The 22,693-nt window shown below is 52.9% G+C and overlaps 1 protein-coding gene across 1 annotated transcript; it reads left to right on the top strand.

Moving 5' to 3' along the window:
- The first annotated feature begins 1,098 nt into the window (after positions 1-1,098).
- Positions 1,099-16,782, top strand: PAQR8 (progestin and adipoQ receptor family member 8). Its single transcript, XM_069850836.1, has 2 exons — positions 1,099-1,153; positions 11,286-16,782. Exon 2 carries the CDS (start codon positions 11,340-11,342, stop codon positions 12,396-12,398), a length of 1,059 nt encoding a protein of 352 aa, XP_069706937.1. The 5' UTR covers positions 1,099-1,153; positions 11,286-11,339; the 3' UTR covers positions 12,399-16,782.
- The last annotated feature ends 5,911 nt before the right edge of the window (positions 16,783-22,693 follow it).

The raw sequence follows: 22,693 nt of genomic DNA on the forward strand, positions 1-22,693 counted from the left end.
AGAACAAGCAGTCCTTCTGTTTACCCCTCACTCCTGACCCGCTAGGAGCAAAACCCACAGGAACCAGTCGAGGCAGAGACGGGAGAGGGGAAGGATTGCTCTGTCCCCGACCCGCTGCGGGCTCAGGGCGGCCGAACCCACTGCTGCGGGTGGGCCCGGCTCGGCCCTGGGCTGCGGGCTCCCCAGACACAGCCCCCGGCCCCGGGGCCGCTCCTGAGGGGCCGTGTGGCTGCAAATGCCTCTTCTGGGGGTGTTTAGCCTGGAGAAGAGGAGGCTGAGGGGAGACCTCATTGCTCTCTCCAACTACCTAAAGGAGGTTGTGGAGAGGAGGGAGCTGGGCTCTTCTCCCAAGTGACAGGGGACAGGACGAGAGGGAATGGCCTCAAGCTCCACCAGGGGAGGTTCAGGCTGGACATTAGGAAAAAATTCTTCACAGAAAGGATCATTGGTCCCTGGCAGAGGCTGCCCAGGGAGGGGGTTGAGTCACCTTCCCTGGAGGGGTTTAAGGCACGGGTGGATGAGGTGCTGAGGGGCATGGGTTAGTGATTGATGGGAATGGTTGGACTCGATGATCCGGTGGGTCTCTTCCAACCTGGTTATTCTGTGATTCTATGATTCTCTGGAGTCCGAAGGCTCTGGGGCTGGTTTGCGGCTCGCGGCCGCGCTGCCCTCCCGCTGCTGATCCCGGGGACAATCGCCCCCTCCCCGGGGCCTGCGGGCGCCCGGCACCAGCACCCGCCCGTCCCTTCCCGTCTCCCCATTTTCATTCCACCGAGGTCACCTCGGCGGTAGCGCAGACACAGCTCCCAGGGCCGGAGTGTCTCTGTTTGGCAGCGCTGTCCCAAGCCCCAGGTGGAAACCGCGGCCTGGCCCCCGGCCGCCCGGCCCCCAGCCTCCTGCTGCCCGGAGCCCAACCGCAGCGGGGCCCCCCAAGGGCAGGCTCCCCCCGGCCCAGCCCGGGGCCCGGGTCTCTCCCAGCCCGGGGCCCGGGTCTCTCCCGGGGTGCCGGTTCTCTCCCAGCCCGGGCCGCGGGGCCGCCCCGGGGCGGGGCGCGCAGGCGCGGGGTGTGGAAGGGGGGTGGGGGGAGGAGAAGGAGGAGGAGAAGGAGAAGGAGGAGAAGGGAGAAGGAGGAGACAGCGGGGTGATCGCGGCGGTGAGTGCGAGGGTACCGGGGGGCCCGGCGAGGGTTTCTGTGTCCCCCCGGGTGGGATCGGGCGGCCCCGGGTCCTTGTGGCTGCTCCGCATCCCCGGGTGGGTGCGGCAGCAGCATCCTTCCCGAGGCAGCAGCATCCTTCCCGAGGCATCAGCACCCTTCCCGAGGCATCAGCACCCTTCCCGAGGCAGCAGCATCCTTCCCGAGGCAGCAGCATCTTTCCCGAGGCAGGAGCACCCTTCCCGAGGCAGCAGCACCCTTCCCGAGGCAGCAGCACCCTTCCCGAGGCAGCAGCATCTTTCCCGAGGCAGGAGCACCCTTCCCGAGGCAGCAGCACCCTTCCCGAGGCAGGAGCATCCTTCCCGAGGCAGGAGCACCCTTCCCGAGGCAGCAGCACCCTTCCCGAGGCAGCAGCACCCCTCCCGAGGCAGCAGCACCCTTCCCGAGGCAGGAGCATCCTTCCCACGGGGCTGGACCGTTCTGGTAAAACTCGCGGGGACCCCGGGGGATGCAGGATCTGCCCCTCTCCCCCAGCACAACCGGGGCCCCTGGAGCCGGGGTCGGCCCTGTTCCCGGTTGCGCCAAGGGAAGAGCGTGGGGATGAGTTCATTAATTCAGTTTTCTGTAAATTCCACCCCAAATCCCCCGTGACCCGTATCTCAAGGGTTTCGTGCAGGAGAGAGGTGGGCACTGGGCTTCCTCCGTGTTTGGTTTTAATAGCTGTGGGTGGATTTTCCTTGGAGTGACTTGGGTGGGTGCGGCAGCTCACGTCCCTGCTGCGGCAGGAGCATCATTCCCTGTGGGGTTGGGACATGAGGACCCCCTGGCACCTGCAGCCGCTTTCCCTGCACCTCTAAAAGACTTGTGGGCGTGGAGGGGCAGAGGGATGCACAATCTGCTCCTCTCCCTGAGTACAACGGGGTCTATGGAGCCGGAGTCAGTCCTGTTCCTGGCGGGCACTAGGGGAAGAGCGTGAGGAGGGGGAGAGCGTGGGGATAAATTCACTTCTCCATAAATTCACCCCCAAGCCCCTGTGACCCGTATCTCAAGGACTTTGCACAGGAGAGAGGTGGGTGTTGGGTTTCCTCTGTGTTTGTTTTTAATAGCTGTGGGTGGATTTTCCTTGGAATGACTTTGACCCCTGGCCATTCTGGAGGCTGCAGTGAGGAGAGGCGCAGCTGGTGAAGAACCAGCTCTGGTTGTTTGCTTTGGAGTTGCTACCTGCCCTTCCACTTGACGCACCCCACTTCATGTCTCAGAAGGGTCAGAGGAGGGTTGTTCCCTGTTTACCTTCTCCGGGACACTTTGGGAATTGTTGGTCATATTCCAGTTTCCCACCTGGATTTTTCCTGAAAACACTGCGAGCATCCCACTTTTTTGAAGTAAAAAAGACATAGACTGCCTTGAACCACTCTGGTTTTCATCAATAAATATATATATATATAAAATTTTGGGCAAACATGAAACAGTCAAAGGGCTGTGTCACACCAGCTCCTCTTGGATGATGCTGCCCTGGCACTGGTCCCTGGGAAGTGTGAAAAGGTGATGAAAAAGGCTGAAGCACGTATGCAGTGTCTGCAGGAGGGAAACCCAGGGAGACTGTCCTGGCTGTGCTCTGCCAGGGCAGGGAGGGGATGAGCAGCGGTGAATTACCCAGGCAGCCTGTGCTCCTGGCTTTGTGCTGGGGTGCAGTGGGGTGATCTGTGTTGCAAACAGTTCCTAGAAACCCGCGGGCTGCTTGGGCCAAACCACAAGCCGTTACCCGTTTCCTCCCGCTCAGCTGGTGAAGGTGTGGGTGAGCAGCCCTGCTCGCTGCTGCATTTTCTGCTTTCAGGGCAGCGTTGCTGTCATTTGGGCTGAAGCTGCGGTGGGAGCACCTGGCCCAGAGGAGGGCTGTGCCCTCTCCACGTGTCCGGCAGCTCAGGCAGGGGCTGGGGGCAGGGGAGATGCCATCGTTGGGTCATGTGCGTGTGCTTGCAGTTCCTTGCACGTCAAGTCGTGCCTTAGCTTAATTTTTAGCTGCCAGTGTACGTGACAGCCCTGCTCCTGGGGTCAGGCCCATGGCCCTTTCAATGCAGCGCCCATTTCTGCTAAAGAAATACCTCCAGAAGGCTCCTGGATGCTGTGCGTTTGGCCCACAGCTGTACATATGTGGCCATATCTTATGTCCTCTGTCTTCCAGGCACAGGTAGCTCGCTCCTGGTTGCCTTTTTATTCCCCAGTGGGTCCTTCTGATCAAGAGGAGATGTAAGCCAGCTGTTCAGCACAGCCTGCATCCTTTCTTTTGGGGAAATCTGCCTTCTGGCCCTTGCTCAGGGCTTCACAGCCCCCTGGAAGGCAGCACTGCTGTTATGCAAACCTCAAAGCTCACTGGGAGAGGCCTCAGAATTAAATCAGAGAAGGTACCGGATGGGGACAAGGACTTTTAGCTCAGGGAAAAGGAGATCTTGCAGAGCCAGGGTCTGGCACGGAGTGCCAGCCTCCCCGGCAGCCTGCTCTGTGCCGGCAGCCTGCTCTGTGCCCGCAGCACCAGCTGCACTCTGCATGATTTATCTACATTTTTTTTGAATGACTGAAGCTCTAAAATCTGCAATTTAAAAAAAACCAAAACACAACTAGTTTTGTGCTGCAGGCTATTGTGGCCGACTGTGAAGCAAAGTGGCCTCAGGCCGCTGGCTCTGGGAGGGCTTTTGGCAACAGCCGGGATCCCCAAAGGCCTGGGGCCAGTTTGGTTTGGTTGTTGTGCCTGCAGGCAGACAGTTCCTGGGTTGTCCCACCAGCAGATAAATCTGAGCAGGGAGGGATTTCTTGGCTCCTTTCGGTCTCCCGTGCTAGGATGCATTCCTGTTTCCCGCAGGTCTGTGCCAGAAGAGTTGTCCCATGGGTGCGCGCTGGTCCTGTGGGTTTAGGAGAGGCTCGCGGCAGCGGGCTCCGACCTGGGAGACCGGCGACCGGCACGCTCTGTACGCAGGGTGCGCGCACAGGGATGCAAGGGAAGGTCACCGTGTCCCATGGACCTCGCAGTGGGAAGTTTAGGATGTGAAGCGGGATGCAGCTGCATCAAGTCCAGGCTCTCTTTTCAGTCAGTGGGGGGAAAAAATGCCAGACACTTCTCTGTCGCAGTTCCAGCAGTGGCATCCAAAATGGGTCAGGCATCCCGCTCCAGCGGTGCTTCCTGCACAACAACACAGCAGGCAGGGACCAGTGTGGGTGACTGGACCTAAACTGTGCCCGGGAGTGTCTGCTAGTGCGTCAGCAGCCCTGTGGTCGCAGGTCATCGATCGGGATTGTGCCCCGGTCTTGTTTGATTTCTGGGGTATGCAGAGCCTTCAAGCGTGGGTGCTCCAGCTAGGGATTTGCACCCACCCAAAGTCAAGCCCCAAAGCACTGGGGGCTGTGCTAATTCTGTGTGGGAAAAGAACATGGTGAGGTGATCTGGAAAGCAGAAACAGCCAAGATTTAGTGAGATCAGGAGGAAAAGCTGCAGAATATTCTCTCGATCTTTGCAATTTTTGATAGGGGAGGGATGAATTTGCCAGTGGAGATAATTCTGAGCAAGGGTCTATTGATAGAAATAATGAATACTAATGTTTTGCATCTGCCTAGTTCTGCAGATGGGTTTCTCTTTTCACATATTCATAGAATGATAAAACAGTTTAGTTGGAAAAGACCTTTGAGATCACTGAGTCCAACCATACCTGTCCATTACTAAATCAGATCACTGAGCACCTCATCTACCTGGCTTTTAAAACCCTCCAGGGATGGGGACTCCACCGCCTCCCTGGGCAGCCTCTGCCAGGGCTGAGAACCCTTTTGGTGAAGAGATGTTTCCTGGTGTCCAATCTGAACCTGCCCTGGAACAACTTGAGGCCATTTCCTCTTATCCCATCTCCTGTCACTTGGAGAAAAGACCTGCACCCACCTTGCTCCACCCTCCTTTCAGGGAGCTGTAGGCAGTCATAAGGTCTCCCCTCAGCCTCCTTTTCTCTAGGCTAAGCAACCCCAGGTCCCTCAGCCGCTTCTCACAGCCATCGTTCTCCAGCCCCTCAGTACTGGCTGTGCTATCAGTAGCATCACCACGTTTTAACCATGGTTGCGCATGAAGAAACTCCAGCTGTGTTTATCGTAGCAAACCAGAAATGTGCCGTGGTGACTCACGCCATTCCCTCGCCTCGTTTGTGACCTTGTTCCCAGGAGGCAGTTTGCACGTGGCCACCCGTCTCAAGGGCACAGCAGCAGCCAAGCCAGCCTGCCTGGTCTCAGAACCAAGGCCTTGGTGCTGTGAAAATCAGACCTTGATTTGTGATGTCTGGCTCAAGGTTTGGACCCTCGCAGGAGAGCCGGCAGCCTCGTCGAGTCTTTGGTTTCCAACTCTGAATTCCCACTGCCCTGCTTTGCCACCCCAGACCTGCAGTGCCTGGGTCACCCCTCCGGTGTGGGATGCTGCTGGCCCCCTCGGCCTTCCTGCAGGGACATGGTGTTTGCCAGAAGCTTTGTTTTGCTCTGCCCCTGCTGCTCTCGTCCCTTGGAGCTGTCCCAGCACGCAGGCAGTGCCGAGCTCATGTCGAGAGGCACTCGGTGCTCGGCGCGGCTGAGCTGGCTGCTGGCCCGCGCGCTTTCAGGCCAGGAATCGCAGGGGAGCTGACACTGCCGGGTCTTCCGCGGGGGATCCTGCCATCTCCTGCCGGCTCTCATGGCTCATCTCTCAGCATCACGAGATGTTCGTTTCCTGATTAATCCATGCTTGGACAGACCCTGCTTCAGCCAAGTGCTCTGTGTGTGTTAGGAAAAGGCAGAATTTGAGCCATTTTGTTTTATTTAAAATTTTCCACAAGGTTGCTCTGACTCTTTTACTTAGGTTATTTTTGCCCTTACCCTTCGAGGTCTCCCATAAATCATATCACAACACCTTTTACTTTCCAGAGCATCCTCAGCTGCACAGGTCCCTGTTGGATGAGTGCTTGTGTCACACAAGCTGGGCGACTGGAGACGAGCATGTCAAGGGGAATGCAAAGTCCTGTGAAGTTGCCTCAGCACTGCCTGGAGCATTACAGCAGCGCATTGAGAGCACAACAGCCAGTTCTTCTTAGGGTTTGTATCCCCATTTAATAGATGGGGAGGTGTCAGCCCAGCTTACAGAAGTCCAAGCACCTGGCACCTCTGCAGTTGTGGGGGTTTTCACTCTTTCAGTGCTGGAATGTGGATCAGTCCTTCACACCCTGCTGCCTGCTTGGACGAGGCTCACGCCTGGCACAACCCACCAAGTGGAGGTCACCCTCAGCAGGTGACACCAAGCTGAGTGGTGCAGTTGTCCTTCCAGAAGGACGGGATGTCATCCAGAGGGACCTGGACTGGCTGAAAAAGTGGGACTGTGTGAACCTCATGAAGTTCAACAAGGCCAAGTGCAAGGTCCTGCACTTGGGTCAGGGCAATCTGCAGTTTCAGTACAGGATGGGGGATGATGTGACTGGGAGCAGCCCTCAGGAGAAGAACTTGGGGTGCTGGGGCATGAGAAGCTCAACAGGGGCTGGCAACGTGCACTCACAGCCCAGAAACCACCCATGTCCTGGGCTGCAACAAAAGCATCGTGGCCAGCAGAGAGAGGGAGGGGATTCTGCCCCTCTGCTCTGCTCTGGTGAGACTCCACGGGGAGCTCTGGGTCCAGTTCTGGAGTCCCCGACATAAGAAGGAGATGGAACTGTTGGAGTGGATCCAGAGGAGGCCACAGAGGTGATCAGAGGGCTGGAGCCTCTCTGCTGTGAGGACAGGCTGAGAGAGTTGGGATTGTTCAGCCTGGAGAAGAGAAGGCTGCGGGGAGACCATTTAAATCCCAGTGACTCCTTGCAGAGGGAATCTGAGCACTGTGTGCACCTGTCACAGCTGGGAAGGTTGGCACCGAAGTGCGTGGCAGGAACAGGGAGCTGGGACCATCCTCTCAAGATGGCCTTTCAAAGTTTAATCTAAACCCTCGGCAAGTGGTTGAGTTCTGGGAGGAGATGCCTGTGCTCAGATAGGACCAGCCTGCAGGCAGCAGTCTTTGGGGTGAGGCTTATCCACTGCTTCCGAGCTGTTGCAGCCTTGATGCAGCCTCTCCCAGCCCCAGAGAGTCCAGCTGAACTGATCTCTGCCGTCCTGGTGCTGTAGGAGCTGCGCACCAAAGTGAACCCCACATAGGAAGGGGCTTCAAAATGACCTAATGTCCTTCCAGGGACTTGTGCTCAACTCCCATCAGGGAGGGATTCAGGAATTGATCACCCACGGCTTTCGAAGTTGGCCTCTTGCCCGCTGCTGCATGACCACTGCTGTTATTTTCACTATCCACAACCACTTTGGTTTTTTTAAATGCGAAGAATTTATGAAAGACTTGCCCACTGCTGAGTTCCCTGCTCCTCTCTGCTTTGTTTGCCAGGAATTACTGCCTTTCTGAGAGTCTGTGTTCACCTCCAATGCCTGAAGACTGTTCTGCAAGCAAATCTATTGCATTGGCACAGCCCCGGACCCAGGCAGTTAACGCCGAGGCGAGAGCGGTGGGAAAACCAGACGTACTCTATTGGAAATGTTCTCATTCAAACCCCTCCAGCAGACTGTGACCGAAAAGCAAAAGAGCTGGGAAAAGCTCGGGTTTCCAATTACTCTCTTCAAAAGGGAGGAAAAAAATTGGGATGGGATCGTTCTCCTCCTGCACTGCGGTTCTCATTGTGCTGCAATGATACAGCCTGGCCGCCGTCCACTCCCTCCTTCTCGCTTTGCAGCTCCCTCCCTGAACAAACACCGCTTGGTTGCCGTTATTTGGGAGCAGCCAAAATAACTGAATCCCCCGGAGATGGGGGGTGAGCACAGAATCTCAGCAAGACAGCCTGCCGATGAATGTGGCTTTCAGCCGCTCCTGCGCCCCTGCGAGGGGAGAAGAATGGGGGCTCTGTGAAAGCGAAACAGCCAGTGCTGACCTCAGCTTTCTGGGTTAGCTGGATATTTTTTCCCTTTCTCTCTCTTTCTCTAACGTTAATTGCTTGTTGCTTTGTCCGTCACATGATCGCTGGAAACTGCCAACTTGTTCTCACTCGTTAATGTCACAAGTTCGGGTTAAAATAAGCATTCTACCCAGTTCCTGATTTAGCACAGTTTCTCTGAATATCAGATGTTTTTCTTGTGATTTTGGAGCTCTAGGCTGGATATTAGGAAACACCTCTTCACCGAAAGGGTTCTGAGGCCCTGGCAGAGGCTGCGCAGGGAGGTGGTGGAGTCCCCATCCCTGGAGGGGTTTAAAACCTGTGTAGATGTGGTGCTTAGGGATGTGGTTTAGTGGTGGAGTTGGCAGTGTTAGGTTTAGGGTTGGACTTGATGAGGTTTTTTCCAACTTAAATGATTCTATGATTCTAAGATTCTATGACTGTTATTTTGAAAATTTCTGACCCTTCCTCAGCCCATTGAAAAATGGCATTTTCAAGCCATGAAAGCCTTCCTGGAAGAATCTCTCTTGTTTGCTGCTGTCAGGACGTTCCACAGCATCCAACCTCTCCCTCACTCTGCTCAGAGGCAGTGCTCTTCATGTACACTGCGCTGTCGGGACCAGGGACCGTGGCAAGACCCGGGTGCCAGCACACACCCTGCAAGCGGGAGTCAGCCTGTGCCTGGTACACAAGTTGCCTGCCTCTCGTATCCTCGTCAGCATGCAAAGCAGGCAGGACGTGGCTGGTGGAAGGAGCAACGTGCCCCTCACATCGGCTTACACCCTTATGCCCAGGCTTGGCTGCTGTCCTCCCATGTGTCTTCTGGTTGCCTTTGCTTTTTACGGGCAGGTTTCAGTGTGCTGCGGTCTCTCTGAAGGTGTTGAGCACTCTGACCCTGCTCCTGTGCTGCTCACTTGCCCAGTCCATGCTGCATCTGAGTTGTTTTCCAGTTCCCGATATTCTGGGGTCCACACTAGCATTAGTCTGTGTTCTGCAAGAGGTGGGGAGCATGCCCTTTCTCCTTGTCCTTTGCCACCATGATCCCCAACTCCAACATCGGTGCCTAAATACATTTTGGAGGGTTTTCTAGCATCCTGCTGGGATGAATTGGGATAAAGGTTCACCACCAGGCCCCCTGCGGTGGGCCCAGATTCTTGGAACCACGTTCAGGTAAAGGAAAGGTGGGTGATGGTGAGCAAGGGTCCAAAGTTCTCTTGCTTGCATTGTATCAGAGCAAATGCTGAAAGAGGTATAAAGCACATGATGGCAGGTTAATCGACAGGGCAGAGGAGCTTGGGACACAAAAAGCACTTCAGAGTCCATACTCACACCTCGGCACAGGGCAGATGTTGGCGAAACCTCTGCATAAGGCTTGGAGATCAACAGATGTCTTGGCATGGCAGTGAGGAAGGTGCAGCCAGTATGGGAGGGGAGCTCTTCTCCATCTGGAACATCTAGACCAGGAAATCAAACACTGTCGTAGTACAGACACATCCATAAAATCTTCCTGTCTTTCCCACCCTGATGTGCTCAGCCTCCAGCCAGGTTCTGGCTAGATTGTCTAAAGGAGATACTGGGCAATAGAGGGTGAGTACCCCTAGAACCCCAGCCCTGAGATGTGCTGAGGAAGAAAGCCTGGAAAGCCCAGGGAAAGAGAATTAGAAAATGTAACTCCTAGTTGTGACAGCTGCCATCTGCGAGAACAAGGAAGCAATGTGAAAGTATCTTGTCTGTTATCAGAGGCTTTGGGTGGTGAGAGGAAGTGGAACTTGCAGCCTGGTTTGCAGTCTGCTCTGCCTTTACTCTGCCGTGCACTGGCACTCTTTGGCAGGTCTCATCTCTTCACTTCCACTCACTGTCGGTGTTTAACACCGTTCTATCCTCTGCGTTGCCATCCCAGCATGGATCTCCCATCGTGCGCCCAGGCAGACGGTTCCTCTGTCTCCCCTCTGGCAACAGGTGGGATCTGGTACAGCAGAAGAACAAGAAGCCAGTTCCTGCACTCATGCAAAATCCTCATTTGCACTTAGGTGGTTTTGGCTGTCTCCATGCCCCACGGCTCTGGTTGGGTGCACATAAGCCTAGGAGTCAGGCTGCAGTCCCGCAAATGTGTGTGTGGCTGCCCAGGGTAACCACAGCCCTGCAGAGGCTGCTGGGCTTCTGTCAGCATCAGATTCAGTTCAAGCATGGGCATCTGTGTGATGAGTTCTCTTTTTTGTGTGGCATAAACAGCAGCAGGGAAGAGAAATACCAGGGTGGAAGGGAAACAGAGGGTACTGGGAGTGAATTCAGTGCTGTGAGGTTGTCTGCACACATTAGGATCCTGCTGTGCCCTGAATCTGAATCGTTCCAGCTAGAGCTTAGCAACTCTGGAGGTTGCCAAGGAGCAGAGCAGAGCGGGTGGAGGAGTGTCCAGCACTGGGGTTTGGCTGCTCTGAGCATCCAGGCACATTGCTGGAAGCCTCTCAGCATGGCTCTGTAGGTGTTCCCAAGGCTTCGATGCCGTAAACAAACCTCAGCCAGCTCTGATGCAGAGGCTTAAGTTTCTCCATTACCTCCCTGTCCTGCTGCTTCTTATACATGGAGGAGTAAGGGCTGCAGGTTTGGGACTATGAGCTTCTCCCGTTCTCCCTCTGCCCTGCTCACCGCAGCAGCCACTGGTGTGCAACCCACACGCAGGCTATGTGGCAGGGAAGCCAACTATTCACAGCCTCCACACTTCGGCCATGACCCTCTTCACTGAGGTGCAGAAAGGCAGCTTACCCCTTAGATTGCACCCTAATCTTGTCCCTGAGAAGCTTTTTCTGTGGAAAGGGGTGATAAATCCCCTCCACAAACCGTCAGGTGATTTCTGGACATCTAACTGCTTCTTGCACCGTTATTGGCAGCTCCCGGCTACTCTTGAACGAGCTGCAAGCTGAGTGCCCGAGGAAGTGAGGAAGGGCAGACTTGTGACCTTGCTGCACCCATCTGACGTAGGCTGAACTGCAGGGACAGGGCTGTGAGCCGTGCCATCCTTCTCCATGCTGAATTTAGTTCTGCTGAGTTAAGAAAAGCCCCTTTCCCCTAAAATCAGGGCCTGCATTTTGATAGCACTGTGACTCATCCCACCCAGGAATGGCAGCATGCTTTTCTCCCCAACACGTCATCATTAATGCTTCCTCTTTCTCCCCTCCCCACAGGTCACAAAGACCCTGTTCCCCAGGGCCGGGCTCACAGCCACCGCACGCAGCAAGATGACGGCCATCCTGGAGCGGATCAGCACGCTGTCCCTCAGCGGGCAGCATCTCAGCCGTCTCCCAAGGCTGCTGGAGGATGGCTTCCCCAAGATGCCTTGCACAGTCAAAGAGTGCGAGGTGCCGCAGCTCTTCCGTGAGCCGTACATCCACGCCGGGTACCGCCCCACCGGCCAGGACTGGCGGTACTACTTCCTGAGCCTCTTCCAGAAACACAACGAGTTGGTCAACATATGGACTCATCTCCTGGCAGCGCTGGTGGTGCTGCTGAGATTCAAAACGTTTGTGGAGGCTGAGCAGTTACCTGTGGATGCATGGTCCTTGCCTTTGCTCATCTTTGTCTTCTCCTCTGTCACCTACCTGACCTGTAGCCTTTTGGCCCACCTACTGCAGTCCAAATCAGAGCTGTACCACTACACCTTCTACTTCGTGGACTACGTTGGAGTCAGCATCTACCAGTATGGTAGTGCCCTGGCCCATTTCTACTACAGCTCTGACCAAGCCTGGTACGACAAGTTCTGGCTTTTCTTCCTGCCGGCAGCTGCTTTTTGTGGCTGGCTGTCCTGCGCCGGCTGCTGCTACGCGAAGTATCGGTACCGACGGCCTTACCCCATCATGAGGAAGATGTGCCAGGTGATCCCAGCTGGGCTGGCTTTCATCCTGGATATCAGTCCTGTTGCTCACCGGGTGGTTTTGTGTCACTTGGGGGGCTGTGAGGAAGATGCTGCTTGGTACCACACGTACCAGATATTGTTTTTCCTTATTAGCGCTTATTTCTTCTCCTGCCCTGTCCCTGAGAAGTACTTCCCTGGCTCCTGTGATATCGTTGGCCATGCCCACCAGATCTTCCACACCTTCCTGGCCATCTGCACCCTATCACAGCTGGAAGCTATTCTATTGGATTACAAGACCAGGCATGAGATTTTCCTGAAGAGACATGGGCCTTTCTCCATTTATCTCTCCTGCATCTCCTTTTTTGGCCTGGTAGCTTGTAGTGCCATCACAGCATACATCCTGCGATGCAGGATCAAGGCCAGCCTGGCTAAAAAGGACTCCTGAGAGTCACAAATGTGATGGGTGCGACACCACGAGGCTGATGAGAAATCAGGAAAAGGGGGGTATAACGTATTAGAGACATAACTGGCTTATTTGCCTAACAAGTTGTGACTAACGTGGACCCTGGACTCGGGTGGAGGGCTGGAGACTTCGTGCTGGATGCACTTTCACAGCAGGGACTGCCTTTTGCCACCCAGGGGAACATGGGGTGTTGGCTTAAGCCGGAACAAGTCATTTAACTGAGGATGCTGGAATAGGCAGAGGTTTCTTGTTCATTCTGGTAAACCTGTGGGTGATACCTTGCTGATGTTGGGGAGGGCAGGTGGAAGGCTGCGACACTGTGGAAGGGCACGCCAGGGCTCACAGTGCGACGGAGAATGCACCGTGAGGATCCCACCAGGACACAATGACCTCTCTGGGTCTTTCCATTGTGAGACCTGTTACTATCAAAGGCAGTAGCAAGGTTCCAGAAAGAGTCTACACGTCTGGGGTTCAGCTGCGAGGGCGTGTGTAGCAGTGGCTGGTACAGTCCTTTTCCTGCTCCAGCTGGGCCAAGCCAGGGTCTGTCTACAGTCCTCTTGCCGAGCATCTCGACGCCAGCTTTGGCAAAGCGTGTTTGGAGACTTAGGCCTGACTTGCCCTCCTGTAGGAGGAGCTGGGTCTGAACTTGAGCCCTGTGCCTGCCAGTGGCTGGCGTGGGTCCAGCACAGGTGGAGATGCTGGGTCAGCTCCATCTTCTCTTTCTGCTTTCTCTATGACTGCACCACACGTGGTGGAGCTGCTCATCAAAACCAAGGAGCCAGGCTGTCCCAAGGATTACCGACAGGAGACAGGATCTTTCTCAGCAGTTGGAATTTGACCTAAGATAGTGGCAGTGTTATTGGCTCTTTGGTAGCCTACAAGACAGGTCTTTGGAGGCTCCTCATTTCCATTCTAAGTGTTTAGTTTCCTTTTAGCTGGGCCTGAGTCAAGTTGGAGATAGTTTTGAGCCTTCCTCAGTAGCAGTGGGTTCAGCTCCCCTGAGGCCGTCAGCATTCGAGGTGATGGCCCCAGGAGGGGGGATGCTTTTGATGTTGGGTGTATCATTCTGGCTGCTTGTGTGATGGGTTCATGCATTCCTGCACAATCTGACTCTGATATCTGTCTAGGGAGGCTGGCTGGTGTCCAGCGCTGCCCATGCGAGTGTCCAGTAACTTGGGTGTAACACGGGAAAGGCCTCCAACAGCCTGACTACAGTCATGGCTGGGAGGGTATGAAAGTGAAGTAGTCTTTAGTCAGTGGTGCTTTTCGGGACACCAGGCAGTCCTTGGTGGGCCTTATGGAAAAGCTGACCTTGCAGCTGCAGGGTTGCTTTTCTCTGACCAACGGGGTTGTGAATCCGGCATGTTTTTATCAGCGCTCGATGAAGGTAGAACAGCCAAAGGCAGGAGCAGTGTGATAGCATTAGGGTCCTGTGCAGCCTTGGGGTGGGTTTGTCCTGGAGAATCATAGAACGGTTTGGGGTGGAAACTTGGTGATTTCCTGTGTGGAGCAGTGGGAATAGCGGTCAGGGATGAAAATGTCCGTGGGTCACTCCTGTCCAAGGCACAGAAAGGGTTGGTTTGCTGTGTTCCTCACTAGATGAGTCTTTTTTGTGCTTGCCCGGGGGTGGGAGGGGATATCAGATATGGAGCCACATGTTGAACTGAAGGTGAATGCACTTGCAGAACAGGATTGGAGGCATAGTCCCATGCAGCTGAGGCGCCTTGTCTTCAACTCCTTGCTTTCTCCAGTAAATCCTGGCACAGCTCCTCCCAGCCGTGCACTGTGCAAGGCCTGGAGCCTCAAATGCCTTGACATCTGGCAAATCCCTAGGAGGGATAAATCTTTGCTGAAATCAAGGAAACCACGCGATCTGTTCCAGCCACAGGTTTGTCTCACAGAATCCAAGGGCAGGTGAATGAGTTGTGGTTGCTGGTTCTGAGGAGGCAGAGGTTAGGGCTGGGGCATGATCTGTCATGACAAGCACCAATTCACACTGATTCTTGCATTTGATCTGGTTTTTACCTATTGAGGCATGTGTGTGCTTCCGTATGTGTGTGCATGTGTGATTAGTTACCCAGAAAGGCTTTGCCTTTACTTTTCTATCTGGAGAGCCTCCTCATCAGGCTGAGGTTAGCCTGAAGGTGCCACTGCTGTGCTGCTGGAGGAGCAGGGTGGGCTGGACAGCAGCTGCTCCGAAGCAGATCTGTTCATGGGTGCTTTGCTGTGTCCTGTGTTTTGTGGGCAAATTTGAAATTCATGGCCCTGTTGACACATTAAATACAAAGACAGAGGGAAGTAAGTTTTGAGTACAGAAGACATCATGGGAAAGCCTTCAGGACGCCATCTAGTCCGCCCTTTCTCATCACTTGGCCTCCTGATTTTCATCCACTCCAGCTCAGAAATTATTTACTTCATTTTCTGTGGTGTATTTTGACCTAACTGCAAATTTGCATCAGGGAGAGACAAGTGGGGATGGTCCCACCTACTCCTCATTGTTCCCCTTCCCACACACAGAGCGAGCTGGTGCCAGGAGATGGAGCAGTGGAAAACCAATCCTACGGAACAAATGTCAGTAATTTTCTGCTGGGTTTAACTTTCAGCCATCTTGCTTGGACAACACTGCTGCCTGCAGGGAAGGGCTGGAGTGGGCACCAGCAGCAGGTCCTGGTTGCCCAGCAGCTGGTTGCTGTGCTCTTCTGGCGCCAGTGCGCTGCTTCCCTCGTGGTCTCTGGGGCTTTGCTTGTGGGTGCCCTCCCAGTGTGGGGAAAGACATCCACTGCGAGCACTGTTTTTCTTCACGGTGTAAGTTGCCTTGGTTTTGTGGTAGGTGAAGCAGAATGCTTTTGCTGAGCATGGATCTGGCCGAACGGCATCAGCGGGCTCCTGGGCAGGAAGGAGAGTGAACCAAGTTGTTCCTTTCTGGCCTGAAATGGAGAGGGAATGGGCATCGCTGCCAATAGCAAATCCTGCCCTGCTGCAGCCTGGAGTTACACTGGTACCAAAGGAAGGGGTAACCCAGGCATTTGCCTCTCTAAGGGTTTGAAATAGATGATATGTCCTGTCCGTGTCAAAGGAGGATGAGGACGGTAATGCCATCCAGTTCAGGGCAGGGAGAGGAGGTGCCCACATGTCTTTTCGAAGGTATTTGTCATCTCCTCCCTGGCCCAGCAGAAGTGAAACTTCTCCTCCTGGAGCAATTGTGTGATGGTACTGGTGTTTTTCCATATTCTTATGTTACTCCTCAGGTGAAGCTGCTCATGTCCCTGTGCGGCCCTGCACTCAGGCCCGGAGCTGACCTCCTGGTCATTATGATGGGTTGGTGTAGCAGGGCTGCAGTACAGATCACTGCTGCTGTGAGGATGCACCCTTGTGTCACAAGGGGTTCACCGACACTGGAGCTTCCTTCATCCCCGTCTCCATCCTCCTCCTCTTCATCCAACCAGCTTATTTCTTTCCCTAATCCCCGGGGTTCATCCTTGTGCCTTACACACCTGGCTGCCTACCTGGGCAGACTCCACGTGCTGTGCACTCTGCTGCCCCTCACCCAGGCTGGGACTGGAGGGTGGCTGCCGACGTCCTCCTGAAAGCCCTGCGCTTGATCTAGGGGAGACCAGGGCTGGGCCCAGAGAGAGCGAAAGTGCCACTGTGATGAACACTGTGCTTATCTGAGAACCTCTCAGGGCCTTCTCCCTGGGCTCGCTGCATGGAGCACGCCGTCCCCCACCCCGGCATTCCCCTAGGGAGGCACAGCCAGGAGCAGTGCACCAGTTGGCAGGGTCTGGTGAAGAGCTGACCTCCAAAGGCTGAGCACATCCGAGGTCCTGAAGGGACCAAGGTCTGGACCTTCTCCCTGGGAAATCTCTCATCCTGAGAGAGGGTTTTTGCAGATCTTGCAACCTGGATCTCCACAGGACAACTCCTGAGACCTCATCCCAATGTGCCTTGTCCTGTTCTGCTTTGAGATTCAGCCCAGAGGCAGCCTCTGCCAATGGCTGCTTCCTGCTGGGTTTGTTTGCTTTATGGAGCAGAAGAGGAGGATGGAGAGAGGTGCTTTAAACATGTGTTTATGCCTAGTGACTTATGTAACAAGGCAAGAACAGGTTCCTCACGTGCCTTGCGATTTACATCTTTTACTGACAAGATCATTTTTAAGCACTGTTTGTTACTAAACAGAAGTATAAAAGAGTTGGTATTTTTTTCCCTGGGAAGCAGGGAAGGGTATGAGTAATCCATGTCAACCTTTCCCAGCTCCCATCTGCTGACTTTGTATTGTTGCAAACACTGGTAATGTTTTAAGCTCTGTACTATCCCGATCATTAGTTAAAAACCTTACTGGAAAAAAAAAAAATCTGTAAAAGCAAAATGATTGGTGTGGTGTGAAATTCCCAACGTCACAATTACCCGAGGGCAGGAGTCATTGGGAAGAAACGTGGGTAAGAGTTAGAGGGTGGATACAGAGTCAAAGAATCATGGAAGGGTTTGCGTTGGAAGGGACCTCAAAGCCCATCCAGTTCCACCCCTGCCACGGGCAGGGACACCTCCCACTGGATCAGGGGCTCCAAGCCCCATCCAACCTGACCTTGAACACTTCCAGGGATGGGGCAGCCACTGCTGCTCTGGACAACCTGGGCCAGGGCCTCAGCACCATCAGCGTGAAGAAATTCTTCCTAATGTCTAATCTAAATCTGCCCCTGTCCAATTTAAAGCCATTCGCCCTTGTCCTACCATGCCCTGGTAAAAAGCCTCTCCCCAGCTTTCCTGCAGCCCCTTTTCATACTGGAAGCTGCTCTAAGATCTCCCCAGAGCCTTCTCGTCTCCAGGCTGAACAACCCCAGCTTTCTCAGCCTCTCCTCATAGCAGAAGTTCTCCAGCGCTCGGATCATCTTTGTGGCCTCCTCTGAAACTGAAGGAAAATATTGGAGTAGATAATAATGACAACAATCATGAGCAGTAGGGTGTGGTTTGGTCTGTGCATCTCAAAGCACTTTCCAGTTTTCACGTTAACAATGTAATTTTCATTCCCTTTTCACATGAGGTGCAGAATGGCTGCCCTGACACTGACAAGAGGGATTTAAGTTCATCATCCACAAAAGTACTTGGCTGTCCAACTTTAGTTTTTTCTCTGTCAGAGGTGAGTATTGAGTGATTTGGTCGCCTGGCACCGTAGCAGTGCAGTTTCAGTGGCCAAACTGTGGATACAAGTGCCTGTTCAAGCATAACACTTCAGCACATCCTTAAAATTAAGCCGAAGAGAATCAACTGTTGATGGACAGAAGGATATCAATACATTAAATGTGAGCCTACTTGGAATAGGCTAGAGCTTCTGCTCCTCTTCTGACAGCTGTGCTGAATCACAGAATGGCTGAGTTGGGAAGGGACCTCTGGAGGTCATGTGGTCCAGCCCCCCAGCTCAAGCAGAGTCCCTGAGAGCTGTTTGCCCAGGACCATGTTCACCTTGCTTTTGAGTATCTCCAAGGATGGAGACTCCACAGCCTCTCTGGGCAACGTGTCCCAGAGCTTGGTCACAAAATCGATGTACCATAAAAGAGATGTGTCACAACACAGAGGTGTCACAGAAAAGATAGGTCACCAAAGAGAGGTGTTCACTATAGAGAGGTGTCACAATAGAGTCCCATCACAAAAGAGATGTGTCACAAAATATACTTCTCTTTGTCCCCTAGAGATCCTGAACTCCATCATCTTATGATGGAGAGGCCAAGTCTGCCTTGAACCTTCACATACTCAGTGACCCCTTGTTGGTGACTATGAGGTCCAGCAGAGTACCTCTCCTTGTTGGCTCTCCTGTCACTTGGACGAGGAAGTTATCAGCACCACACACCAGCAACCTCTTGGATTGTTTATGCCCTGCTGTATTGTTGTCCCTCCAGCAGATATCAATGCGTAGCTGAAGTCCCCCATGAGGACCAGGGCTTGCAAACATAAGACTGCTGCCATCAGCTTGTAGAAGATTCCATCCATTCGTTCTTTGTGGTTAGGCAGCCTATAGCAGACACCACAAAGTCACTCATATTGGTTTCCTCCTTGATCCTTACCCATGAGGTCTCAGCTGGCTCATTGTCCAGGCAGAGTTCCATGCACTGCAGCTGTTCTCTCACACAAAGAGCAACTCCCGCTCCTCATCTTCTCAACCTGTCCTGGAAGAGACTGTATCCCCCCCATTCCAACACTTGAGTCGTAGGCGCCATCCCACCATGGCTTCCTAATCCCAAAAGGTTTGTAGCCCTGCACCGGCACACAGATCTCATCCCACCGCTCTGGGTCTTCTGCTCATCAGCCTTGCCCGTCACTCCGTGCTGGGGCTGCTGATAACTCCCTTTGCTGTCATCCCTAGTTTGAATCTCCGAAACCCAGGAGGGTCCTGTGCATACCCTGTCCCCTGGGATACCCACTCAGTGGGAATGTCAGTCCTCGACAAAATCTGCTCTTTTTCCTGCATTACCACCACTCTAATAATTTTTATTATCATTTCCTACTGGAACACGCAGACCGAGGTCCCCGAACTGTTGTGGTTTCACCCACCAGAGGGCGAGATGCCTTCATCTGTGGCCGCAGAGAGGCCTGCGGTGCCAGCGCTCCAGACGGGCTTAGGGAAAAACGCTCCTGTTCCAGCAGGGGGGCAGCCAGCTCTGCAGAGAGACGCGTTTCAGAGCGGGGGGGGGGCCTTTGCTAACATCTCACCCTCTCCGTAAGGGACAGGGATTTGACCAGATGGGTTAGGCAAAAGACAAAACTTTCCATGAAGTAAAAACTGGAGAGGAATGGGAGAAAATAAATACTAAACCTGAAAAACAGAGCAGCTGATGTTTAAAACTAGAAACAAAGCCAGAATCTTGTGGTATACTGAGAAGAAACTGCCTGATGCTGCTTTAGGGAATATTTAGCACGTGCCCGTTATATCCGATACAGCGCACACATCCTCGGCGTGGGAGAAGCCAGAGATGGTTATTAGCGAGACAAGGACCTAGTCTCTCCAAAGCACATGAAGCCAGGGGCAGAAAATAAAAGAGCTCCCAAGTCAGAGGAATGAGGCTACAGAGGGAAGAATGTGAGAGCAGGTCATGATTTATACTTCAAGCACCAGACACTGCAGCGGAATTTGCCTATGAAGGGTTTTTTACCCAGTGGCAATCTTGATCTGGTCTTATCTTTGCAGCTCACTGATAATATGGGCTGAGGCAGAGCATTAGCAAACGGCTCTAAGTGAGGTATTTCCTTCTTTGCTTCCTTAAGCAGCTGCTGAGGACGGTCTCAGCCACTAGGTCAGGAGAAGAACACTTCCCAAGTTGCCTGTTGCTCCTCTTGACTTCAGATAGAGGAATGGAGTGCTAGCAGTGCTGAAAAAAGAGAACAGAACATGCCCAGAGTTTAAGGCATGGCACTACTTGTTGTGACTTAAATTCTGCAGGTGTTTCCAGGAATGGCTTAGAGAATCATAGAATTGTTAAGGTTGGAAAAGACATCTAAGCTCATTCAGTCCAGCCGTCAGCCCAACATCACCATCCCTACTAATCCATGTGCCAAAATGCCACATCTACACAGTTTTTGAACATCTCCAGGGATGGAGACTCCACCACCTCCTTTGGGCAGCCTGTTCCCAACGGTGCTTGGCCACTCTTTCAGTACAGAAATGTTTCCTAATAACCATCCTAAACCTCCCCTGGTGCAACTTGAGACCATTGATTCTTGTCCTATTTCTTGTTACTTAGGAGAAGAGACCAACCCACACCTCACTACAACCTCCTTTCAGGGAGTTGTAGAGAGCAATAACGTGCAGTTCTTTGCTTTGTAAGACTTACTTTCAATCCAAAATGATTCCTTTTGCTATGAAGTAAAGAGAACTAAACTCATTCCTAAGCTGTATCCTTTCTGTATCAAATATTTGGCCATTCAGGCCTAAGAGATGGAGTGGAAGAAAGGAAAAAAACAAGTTTGCATTTCTTCATCAGGGTGCATATTGGTCAGTTGGACAAATGCTGGATGGAATCATAAAGAGAGAAAGCGATGTGGGAAAGCAGTCTGATCTCTGAACCCCTGAATGTTTCACAAGGTGTGCGGAGCTCAGGGGGCAAGTTTTATCCTTTTACCACTGAGCCCAGGCTGCCGAGTGGTTTTTAACAGCCCACTTGATTTTTAACAGGAAGTTGTCCTTGGATCCCTCTGACCACAGAGGTGTGAACTGAAACATCATCCTCTCTTCTTGCAGGAGGATTCAAAGGTCAGACTTTTTTATTGGTGTGTGTTACAGTACTGTATAAACACGAAACAGCCTGTCCTCTAAAATACATAAGCTTTAAACAGATAACAGATAAGAAATCTCGATAAAGCCTTCCTTTTCCCTTTCAGGAGGAGAGAGAGGGGATGTAGGAGAGTTGAAGAGGCTTGATGTCAAAGGAGGGTGGATATCAAAGATGCAGCTGGATCCAGATGTTCTGAGTTCTCCTTCAATTCCTCACTCTCCGTTTCTCCTCTATCCTGCTTTAGGATTACTGTTCCTAAGAAATGACCAGCTACAGCTTTCCTTAATCTTTCTTTCTTCATTCCCTGACCCCTTGAAACATCCTGGGGGAATGTACTGGGACCACGGCATTCTAGTCCTCTCCCTGCTCATGTTTGGAACCAAAGATCCTACTTTGTGACTCTGGATAAACCCCCTGGCCCTCATTCCTCACTCACGCTGAGAGCATGACAGCAGCATTCCTACCCCATCCTAGCTGTGCACAGGGGCACTCTGCCATGCAGCCTTGTTAAAACGTTGCTGTCACTCTCCTAGAGGACAAGCCATGGCCATGGAGGCAAGTCTCCTTCTCTCAGGAAGGCCCTGGCCCTTGCTAAGCTCAGGAAACCCTCAAATCAGTGCTTGAATATCACGGCATGAGAAATCACAGAGCGCTTCAGTCACAGCACCTGCAGCTGAGTCAGCAGCCACATTTGCAGCTCTCTGGCTTCCAGATCCAGCTCTTCCAGATCTGCTTGGCCTTCAGTCTGTTATTTTCCTTTCTAAGCTCATCAGACTCCCTCTTTATCTCCTACCGGCTGTCTTTCTTCTCTCTCCCACACCATACTCAGACAGACAGTCCAGCTGCATTTCTCTCTGCTTGACTTCTGCTTACAAAACTCTCAGATCCTGCTGCCTGCCCTTGAATCGCAGCCTGGCATGTCCAGCGCACTGCTGATAAAGAGACCATGGGGAAGACGTACAACCTCCCCCATCCTCCATGGTGATTGACCAGGTTCTCTTTTATCACTCACATTTGGGTGTGACTTTTGCACAACCACTTTTTCCTTTATGTGTCCTGTCCCCCCACCTCCGACACACACTTCTTTTTGTTGTTTACTTCAGAGAGAGATGAAAATTGTGTTCAGTGTCAGTGGAACATATTACAAACTCCACTGTTCCACAGCTAATATATGAGGTCAAAAAAAGAAAAAAAAAAAAGAGATTAACCTTGTAGCTCAGGAACCAGGAGCGGGAGAGGAGAGACAAAATGATGGTTATAGAACATGTCCTGAACAGTCACAGTGAGACAAGACTCAACTTGATTGCTTCACTCAGTATGATTGGATGTGCATTCAAATAGAGGTGTTTTCTGACCCTCAGTTGGAAAAGGTTGGTGTTGAAGAGGGAACAGCGAATATCTTGAGAAACTGAAGAAATCCACAATGGAAACTTTTAATTATTGACTGAGGGTTGTGGTGAAGAGATCCCAAAGATCAAGTCACTGCTCAAAGGAACCTGGTTTTTGTTGGTAGATGGTGTGAAAGCAAAAATGACAGAGGTCCTAGTATCATAGAGTCACAGAATCATAGAAACATTAAGGTTGGAAAGGACCTCTAAAATCTTCAAGTCTAACTGTCAGCCCAAGACCACTGTGAGTACTAAACCATGTCCTGAAGTACAACTTCTACATGGTTTTTGGAGACCAACACCCGCCTGGCTCCAGCCTTCTTTGAGGTGGTTGTTGAGAGCGATAAGGTCTCCCTTCAGCCTCTTCTTCTCCAGTCTAAATAGCCCCAGGTCCTTCAGCCACTCCTAGAAACCCTGGGCTCCAGCCCCTTCTCCAGGCATGCTCCAGCGCCTCAAGGTCTTTCTTGTACTGAGGGGCCCAAAGCTGAACCCAGGATTCGAGGTGCCACCTCCCCAGTGCCAAGTGCATGGGGACGGTCCCTTCCCTGCTCCTGCTGGCCACTCCACAGCTGATCCAAGCCAGAAGGCTGTTGTCCTTCTTGGCCACCACTGGCTCATGGTCAGCCAA

The sequence above is a fragment of the Phaenicophaeus curvirostris genome, chromosome 2 (assembly GCF_032191515.1).
Source record: "Phaenicophaeus curvirostris isolate KB17595 chromosome 2, BPBGC_Pcur_1.0, whole genome shotgun sequence".
Taxonomy (NCBI): domain Eukaryota; kingdom Metazoa; phylum Chordata; class Aves; order Cuculiformes; family Cuculidae; genus Phaenicophaeus; species Phaenicophaeus curvirostris.

Coding starts and splice junctions, on each gene's coding strand:
- PAQR8 (XM_069850836.1), top strand. CDS start 11,340: ATGACGGCCATCCTGGAGCGGATCAGCACGCTGTCCCTCAGCGGGCAG.